General features: G+C 42.7%; 2 protein-coding genes across 2 annotated transcripts; both read left to right on the top strand.

Annotated features, from left to right (window-relative positions):
• Positions 1-798: 798 nt before the first annotated feature.
• On the top strand, positions 799-4,777 carry f7l (coagulation factor VII, like). The gene is made up of 8 exons (XM_017457307.3): positions 799-953; positions 2,536-2,705; positions 2,927-2,951; positions 3,053-3,166; positions 3,251-3,397; positions 3,571-3,662; positions 3,759-3,879; positions 4,006-4,777. The coding sequence occupies exons 1-8, from the start codon at positions 872-874 to the stop codon at positions 4,551-4,553; spliced, it is 1,299 nt and encodes a 432-aa protein (XP_017312796.1). The 5' UTR covers positions 799-871; the 3' UTR covers positions 4,554-4,777.
• A 65-nt stretch (positions 4,778-4,842) lies between these two features.
• f7 (coagulation factor VII) lies at positions 4,843-9,315 on the top strand. The gene is made up of 8 exons (XM_017457306.3): positions 4,843-4,996; positions 5,186-5,349; positions 5,554-5,578; positions 5,690-5,803; positions 6,456-6,596; positions 6,717-6,841; positions 8,231-8,351; positions 8,428-9,315. Exons 1-8 carry the CDS (start codon positions 4,936-4,938, stop codon positions 8,985-8,987), a joined length of 1,311 nt encoding a protein of 436 aa, XP_017312795.1. The 5' UTR covers positions 4,843-4,935; the 3' UTR covers positions 8,988-9,315.
• The last annotated feature ends 168 nt before the right edge of the window (positions 9,316-9,483 follow it).

Here is a 9,483-nt window from a genome sequence, read left to right as displayed (position 1 = left end):
CATGTCTTTGGACTGTGGAAGGAAACCGGAGTACCCGGAGGAAAGCCCTGAAGCACGGGGAGAACTGCAAACTCCACGCACACAGAGCAGAGGAGGCATTCAAACCCCCAACCTGTTAGAAGCCTACTGTATATATTAAATTAAATATGAGTTTTACTGTATATCACAATATAGTTCTCTTGCTTAACAGAAATCAGCAGACGTGGGATATTAAGTACAATGAGACAAATATCATTTCCAATGTAGTTCCCTTCAAATTTTCACTGCCAATGATGAAGTACAAGCCAGAAATGTCGTGACTAGTGTGCTTGACTTGAATACATTCAAGTAGACACATTCAAAAATAGGGTTGAAGCTCAAGAGCACAGTAACTGATGTTTCAGAGTTAAATATATGAAAATATTATAGCTATTATAGAGGGCAGTGGTTAAGGCTCTGGGTTACTGATCGGAAGGTCGGGGGTTCAAGCCCCAGCACTGCCAAGCTGCCACTGATGGGCCCTTGAGCAAGGACCTTAACCCTGTCGCCTCCAGGGGCGATGTATCATGGCTGACCCTGTGCTCTGACCCCTACTTTATAACATGCATGGGTATGCGAAGAAAAGAATTTCACTGTGCTGTAAAATATATGTGACCAATAAAGACTCATTAACGTATCATCCTGTGTTATACCTTAAATCCAACTGATCCAGGTTTTGCAGTGTTGAGAAACACAACACGTTATGCTACCGCTTCACAGCAGCTCTCAGTGGCACCACCTGCTGCTGAGTCAAAAGGTTATTATTTCATCCTAAAGTCAAACCCTTTTTTTTGTTTTTCAGACCCGATTGCACGCAAAGGACTGGACTTTGATCAAAACTGTTAGACCTGAAATGGAGTCGAGTTCATGCAGAATGAATCTCCTTCTCTTCACCTCACTGCTGTGTATCCAAGCCTGCTTTGGGGATCCAGCAGGTAAGGTGTCGCTTGTTCCATTGTTACTTCTCCAGACAAAGGTAGGAGGTGTACACAAGTTAAGGTCATATTTGGTCTCTGCTCACTTAAAAATGCTATCAGGCTGATGTCTTACTGACATTCCAAAAGTATTGGAACGGCAAGGCCAGTTCTTTTATTTTTTAGTATCTTTAGTTTTTGCTGTACACTGAAGACAATTGGGTTTGAGATCAACAGAGGAATATGAGACAGTAAATCAGAATTTCAGCTTACATTTCTTCATATTGACATCTAGATGTGTTAAACAACCTAGAACATGGAAGCTTTGGTGGCAGACCACCCAATATTTAGGTGAGCAAAATTAAAGGAACAGATAGGTTTAAAGTAAACAACACTTAATATTTGGTTGCTTATCCCTTGCTTACTATCTGCATCCGCTGCATTCTTCTTTTGTGATGCTTTTCAGTTGTTGTTTGTTTCGGGGGGGGGGGGGGGGGGGGGGGGTTCTCCCTTCAGTCTCCTCTTCAGAAGGTGAAATGCTGCTCAACTGGGTTAAAGTCTGGTGTCAGTCTAAAACCTTCCACTTTTCCCTCTGATGAAGTCCTATGTTGAGTTGGCAGTGTGTTTTGGATCATTGTCTTGCTGTGTGATGAAGTGGTGGATGCATTTCTCTGTAAACCGGCAGACAGAATGTTTCTGTGGACTTCTACGATCATGAGTTACATCATCAATAAAGATTAGCGATCCCGTTCCAGAAGCAGCCGTGCAACCCAAGCTATGACACTACCTCCACCATGCTTGACCAATGAGCATGTACATTCTGGATCATGAGCAGATCCTTTCATTCTTCACACTTTGGTCTTTCCATCACTTTGGTAGAGGTTGATCTCGGTTCCAAAACTTTTGTAGATCGTCTCTGTATTTCTTTGCGAATTCCAATCTGGCTTTCTGATTCTTACTGCTGATGAGTGGTTTCGTATCTTGTGGTATGGCCTCAATATTTCTGCTCTCGAAGTCTTCTCCGTACGGTGGATTGTGATACCTTCACCCCTGTCCTGTCGAGGTCGTTAGTGATGTCACAGACTGTTGTTTTTTAGTTTTTCATCCCAGCTCTTACAACATTTCTGTCATCAACTGCTGTTGATTATCTTAATAACCATAAATATGTATAAATATGGATAAATGTTGGTTTATCCTTTTTAACAACAAATGCAGTCTTCACAGGCAAAACCCAGAGCTCAAATCAAGAGTAGACATTCAGAGCTATTAATTGTAATAAACATTCAGTCTAACAGGACACACCTGGGCAACAAGAAACACCTGTCAGTCATATGTTCCAATATTTTTTTTATCCTTTTAAAAATCTATTTATATCATTCATGGGCTTTCATTTGGTCAAGTTGATAGTTTAGGTATTACCAGACCGGGCCTGCATGTATCATAAAACTAAGACTGGAGCAAACTTATGTAGAATGGACTTTATCTCATTTCTAGACAAAACCTCTGTTAAAAATCATCAACATCAAGGTGAAATTATTTCTCCCAGCAATGAACTGAACCAAAGTCTCTTTTTTCATTTTCTCCTGCCCAATGGCCTTTTCAGCACCAGTGTTCCTGAGTAGGTCAGAAGCTAAGCAGATGCTTCTGCATCGCTATCCACGTGCCAACTCATTCCTGGAGGAGCTGAAACAAGGAAATCTGGAGCGGGAGTGTTTAGAGGAGATATGCTCATACGAAGAGGCCAAGGAGATCTTTTCTCGGCCTGAACAGTTGGTAGGCTAAACTTATATAAGCAACCCTGCTGAAAAATGCAGCTTGGCTTGACCAGCTCACAGCTTGACCGGCTCAGCCTGTGTTATCGCAGCTGTTAGCTAGCCAGACCAAGCTAAGGAATTTAAGAGGCCATGTCATGTGTAGCATAGCAGCATTAATTCCAGTGGAACTAAGAAATACATTTGCTGTATTTTTTTAAAATACATTTTTCTGTTTTTCAGGATGAGTTCTGGAAGAAGTACACAGGTATCATATTACCTGTTGGGGAAAGTAAATAAAATGAAATCTACGTATGTTTCTGTTTGGTTTGAGTCGGACTGGTTCTGTTTTTGCGGTTATTTCTGCAGAAGTGGACCAATGTCAACCTGGCCCATGTGCAAACGGGTCCACTTGTGTCAGTCAGGGCAACACTTATATCTGTCTATGTCCACCTAAATTCCAGGGACGGAACTGCGACAAAGGTAACACAAGCAATTACATGTTTGGTTGTACAGACCAGGTACTTTACACCAAAACTCTTAACAGTACCATTGGTGACCCGACAGAAACACTTCCGCACACTTTTTATGGCTGTCTGTATAAGAACGGAGGATGTGAGCACTTCTGCACAGAGGATGCAGATTTGGCCCATCGATGTCACTGTGCTACTGGCTACAGCCTGGCGGCTGACAACAGAAGCTGTGTGTCACAAGGTAGGTTTTGGCATTACAGTATAAAAATATGATGGATATGATGATATGACGTATAAGTCCCCTATACCCTCTGACCCCATGCTTCCAGATTTAAAAAAATACTTCATGTATAAATCTGAATTTCCTTCAGTGATTTTATATTCTAAAAATAACCAGATTTTCTTTTTCCTTAGTACCTTTTGCTTGTGGTAAACCGGTGGTGAACCAAATAGGCCCTAGGATTGTTAAAGGACAAGTGTGCCCTAAAGGACAATGTCCTTGGCAGGTAGAAGAAGACAAAAAGCAGCTAGATTTTGGATACATTATGACAAAATGCTTCTCTAGACTGAGCTCTTGAGTTCTTTTATGTATTTTCCTTAAGGCATTACTTAGGCTTGCGGGTGTGTATAAATGTGGAGGAGTTATTCTAAACTCGGAGTGGATTCTCACAGCAGCTCACTGTGTCTGGCACGCAGAAAAATCCCAGTTACAAGTGACAGTCGGTAAGAAGTTTCAGGAAAATAAATAAACTAATCCTCCATAGATTTCATCTCCTTTCCTTACAAGAACCTCACACTGGCCTTTGCTCTTACTTCCCTTTGATTTTCCTGCTGTCCTATTCCTTTCAGGTGAACACATCATTTCTGTAAAAGAGGACACGGAGCAGTTTAGAGGGGTGTCTGAAATATTAATCCATCCTCTTTACAACTACACATCCAATGATGCTGACATAGCACTTCTACATCTGCGCAGGAACATATCACTAGGCCCCTACGTCGTGCCCATCTGCCTTCCTCCAGCACAGGGCACATTCGGTCGCACGCTAGGTTCGGTGCGCACCTCTGTCGTGAGCGGATGGGGCCGGCTTTCTCAGCACGGACCTCAGTCCACCGTGCTCCAGCGGCTAGAAGTGCCCCGGGTGCCGCTCGAGAAGTGCCGAGCCCACTCAGGTCTGAGCCTGACCAGCAACATGCTGTGTGCTGGTTTTAAGGAAGGAGGACGTGACGCCTGTCAAGGGGACAGTGGTGGGCCACTGGTCACCCACTACAACAACATATGGTTTTTGACAGGCATAGTGAGTTGGGGAAAAGGCTGTGCTCGCTCAGATATGTACGGCATCTACACCCGTGTAGCAGTATTTGTAGAGTGGATTATGAACACAGTCGCTGCAGAGTAAATTAAGTTTTAAAATCTTAAAACTTAACATCAGATGATTTGGTGCTGTAAAGATGATATACAAACTGTACTGATACTTAGCTTCACTATAAAACACTATCGTTCCCTGAATATGTGTGTGTATATATATTATATATTATATATAATATATATCAACAATGATTTATTGTACTGTTCTATTTGCACAACCACTAATAAAATGAATGTTGCTATTAGATATAAGAGTGGTTAAATTGTGGTTATTTTGATCAATTCTGCTCGTGAGCTTCAAAGTTTCACTATTGGAGGCAGGCTTTTAGGCTTTCGGGTGGACAGTCTCCAGACTTTGGACTCTTCAACTGTAGGGAACGGAAAGTCTTACAGAACGTCAGCCATTATCCAAAATGCGGCTCATATTTCTGCTCTCTCTGGTAACGAGTTTATGTTGCTGCCACCCTGCTTCAGGTAAAATGCTTGCATGTATGGTGATAAACTTACGCACAGACAGATTAGACGAGTTTATCTGGTTTACATGTATCTAGATCTAAGTGAGACCTTCGTCGTATTCATAAATGTACGTAGGTCAGCGTGCTTGTGGTTATATACGGTGTATACATACGCATATATGTACATGGGGTCCTATTTGCGTTGTAGTGTTTATCAGGAGGAAGGCGGCTCATGGAGTCCTCGCCCGCATTAAGCGGGCAAACTCGGGGTGGTTTGAGGAGCTGAAGAGGGGCGACCTGGAGAGAGAGTGCATAGAGGAGAAATGCTCTTACGAGGAGGCCAGGGAGGTGTTTGAACACACAGAAGTAACGGTCGGTATTGTAAACACACACGAAATGACTTAGCAGGAGGGAGCAGTTTTTCTAACGACTTCTTTTGAAATCCAGTGAAATTCCCTGCCATTCTTAGTTATTTACATCTTATATAATAGAAATGTTACTGTGACACTGTAATCAGGCTGTAAAACGTGAACATTCGTAGTAAATGCACATGCTCCTTACTTTCTGTCACCACAGAATGAATTCTGGAACAACTACCATGGTAAGATGTTCAATGACTAGAATGACATTATTTTAAAATGAATGCATTTTGTCGTTTGATTTTGAGGTCATTGTTGTGTTTTGTGTTTTTGTTTGTTTGTTTGTTTTTAAGTTAAAGATCTCTGTCTGCCGAACCCATGCAAGAACAATGGTAGCTGCACACAGATGAAACAATCTTACACATGCCTGTGTCCAGCAGGTTTTCACGGGCGTGAGTGTGAACATGGTACGATCATCAACTTACCCATGTTTTATACGTGCTCATTTTTTAAAATGGCAAAAATACCTTTGCCAGCCTGTTGTGCAACAAATAAATGTGAATAAGAATGATGCCATATATTTCACATTAACCTATTTTCACCGTGTTCTTCCACGGTAAGACGTAAGGGTAGTTTTATTTGTTCAAAACGTCGTTTTCATTTCAATGTATGGGAATGCGCACGGTGGTTTAGTGGTTAGCACGTTCACCTCACACCTCCAGGGTCCGGGGGTTCGAGTCCCACCGCGGCTGTGTGTGCGGAGTTTCCATGTTCATCCCCGTGCTGCGGGGTTTCATCTGGGTACTCCGGTTTCCTCCCCCAGTCCAAAGACGTGCATGGTAGGCTGATTGGCATGTCCAAAGTGTCCGTAGTATGTGTATGTGATTGTGTGCCCTGCGATGGATTGGCACCCTGTCCAGGGTGTTCCGTGCCTTGTGCCCGATGCTCCCTGGGATAGGCTCCAGGTTCTCCGTGACCCTGAAAAGGAGTAAGCGGTAGAAGATGGATGGATGGATGGATGGGAATGTATTCGAGATTAAATCAGTGAGGTTTGAGCTTAGGTAGCCTTTATTACCCATTAAGCTCTTTAATGTTTTTTTTAACAAATCTTTCCTCTAGTGATTAAAAATATTCCTGAATCTTGCCTCGATAAGAATGGGGGATGTGAACATTTTTGTGAGGAGCAAGTGGGGAGACGCAACTGTTCCTGTGCGGACGGGTACTTCCTTGGGACGGACGGACAAAGCTGTCTGACCCATGGTAAGAATACTAAAAATGTGCAGTTGATCAAGATTTTTTTCTAACTGGATTAACATGAGAATTTGTTTCTCTCTATAGCTTTTTGACCATGATTTCAATGAATTCCTTTTTATCCCCCAGAGATGTTTCCTTGTGGCAAGGTGCCACTTCTCCATGCCAACATCAGTAGAAAAAATGTGGAGCATGACCAAAGGGCTCGAATAGTAGGAGGGACAGAATGCCCTAAAGGATACTGTCCGTGGCAGGTAAGTTAAAGTTTCTTAATGTAGAACATATACATGTACTGTATGTATATAAGATAAGTGACGATTTAAAGGAAAACCTGACAATAAAGAGTGCAGATGCGTCCAGAGAAGTGTACAGCATCCAGTGTCCTGTGCTGGCCATGTGCTGGTGTTGTTTTCCCGTCACGTGACTTTAAATGTGAAAGTAGGAGGAGTTAATTGGCACAAGACGTGAAATACTGATTACCGAACAAGTTGAAATGAAAGAATTTCTCGCTTAAGTGAACTGGAAGGCAATAGTATGTGACTTGGGATTTACGCTATGAAAGAGCAGACTTTACTTGCTGCTTGAAACTGGGATAGAGTCACTACTAGCCATCTCCTGAGGATTTTTACGTAGGTAGAGAAGTGAAGGTCATTAATCAGGACATCTATTCCATTGTGTTTGATCGATGGATAGTTTGCAAGGACCTCCAGTCCTCTGTTCTGCCATGTTACCTGGGCAAGAAAGGTAACTTATTAAGTCTGGTAAATCTGGCATGTTGTGGTGTTACGTATTCTGCTGACATGTTAAGGGTCCAGCTTCGTCTTAGAGGGTAGAGTACAAATCAGTGCAGCGTTATTCTGACCGATCACCGTTATGCGATGATTCTATCCTGCTCACAGTAACACGAGGTCACTGGATGGTTTGATGAGCATGAAAATGATGTAAATCATATTCCGCGGCCTTTGCAGTCACCAGATCTCAACCTATTTAAAACCTATGGGAGATTTTGGACCCACATCTTAGACAGTGCTCTCCACCACCATTATCATAACACCAATTGAAAGAAAATACTTTTTGTCTTTCCAGTACAGTTCCAGAGACATGTATGATCTATGCCTAGGAGCATTTGCAACACCTTACCAAGCCAATGTATATTGGTTTTTCCTTTAATTGTCACCCACCTGGTAAAATCCTTTATGTCACATGAGTAATCCTTCCCTGAATTACTGTTCACTATACAAACGTTACGTGGCCACATGCATGCCTGACCACCTCCAAAGTGGATTAATTAATCAATCAGTTATGGATTACGATGAGCATCTGAGACACAGTTGACCCTGTTCACACCTGTACTCAATGCTGTGATTGGATTCCCCAAGACATATGCCAATATGCCAGTGTTATCGACGCTCATGCGTCTATTTCCATATGAATTGCGATCATTCGTTAATTCAATCATTCATCTTATGTAAACACTTACCTGTTCAGGGCATGGTGAATCCAGAGCCTGTTCCAGGAACATGAGAATCTACCTGAATGGGATGCCAGTCCATCGCTATGGTCCATGAAGCATTCATTGTTAAGACTGCAGAGAATATGAGAGTTTAATGTCACACTGATTTTCAAACAAGTGTCTTCATCAGGTCTTGTTAAAGTACGGTGAAAAGGCGTTCTGTGGTGGTGTGATCTATAAGCCTACATGGATCCTCACAGCCTCTCATTGTTTAGAAAAGCTTGCAGTCAAGTTTCTCAAAATAGTTGCAGGTGAGTTCTGTACATGATAGCGTGTATGTGCATCTGTAGTCAAGACACCAATTAACAGCCTTTTTTTTAAATCCAGGTGAGCATGACATTAACGTCAACGAAGGTTCGGAACAAACTATAGAAGTGGACGAGATGATTTTGCACCCCAATTACGTCTCGGCAACAGCAGATAATGACATCGCCCTCCTCCGTCTCCGCCGTCCCATCGTCTACAGTACGTACGCGGTACCCGTGTGCCTCCCTCGCAAAATAATGGCTGAACGAGAGCTGTGGAGAGTCCGCTTACACACCGTGAGCGGATGGGGACGACGAGGCGAGGATGGACCGACGTCACGATTGCTCCGGAAGCTCAAAGTGCCCCGTATCCACACTCAGGACTGTGTTAGGGAAAGCAAAGTCTCGCTAACCTTGAACATGTTCTGTGCTGGCTACTTCGAGGGTAAGGAGGACTCGTGTAAGGGGGACAGCGGTGGACCTCTCGTCACCTCTTACGGGAACACCACATTTCTCCTGGGCATTGTGAGCTGGGGCAAAGGATGCGCCCGCCCAGGTCACTACGGCATATACACACGTGTATCCAATTACCTGGAGTGGATCCACAAGCACACCTCAGCTACCAATTCAACAAATGAATGAGTGGTAGTGGGGTCAGTGGAAAAGATTGTCTAACCAAATGTGTGTTTTTGTCAATTTTAATTCACCAATCTTACTGTTAATATATAATAAAACCTTGTTACAGTAACTGTTGGTAGGTTGGCAACATGGACTATAAACAAGGCGCACTTAGAAAACATGAATTCTTACACTATCTAGTGCTGCTCGGTGCCTGACAGATCTTACGTCACATGGCCTTGATTTATTTTTGTTTGCAATAAGCTTGAGAGAGTGGAGTTAAGCATGAGCAGATGTGCAAAGTAGGTCACTCACAGCAAAAATGGCAAATTACACAATGACTTTTATCTTGTCACGTATTCCAACTTCGATACTTCATTTTCTTCTTTCCTTTTTTCTGTTATAATATATGATTCACTTTTTCCCCCCCAAACTGTTTCACCTTCATCTCCGCCTGTGTGTCAGCTTTAAAATCTTTAGAAATAGAAATAAAAGGGAGCTAATCTAACTAAAGTGCCAA

This window comes from Ictalurus punctatus, chromosome 26 (assembly GCF_001660625.3).
Source record: "Ictalurus punctatus breed USDA103 chromosome 26, Coco_2.0, whole genome shotgun sequence".
Lineage (NCBI taxonomy): Eukaryota > Metazoa > Chordata > Actinopteri > Siluriformes > Ictaluridae > Ictalurus > Ictalurus punctatus.
This window is presented reverse-complemented; position numbering and strand designations above follow the sequence as displayed.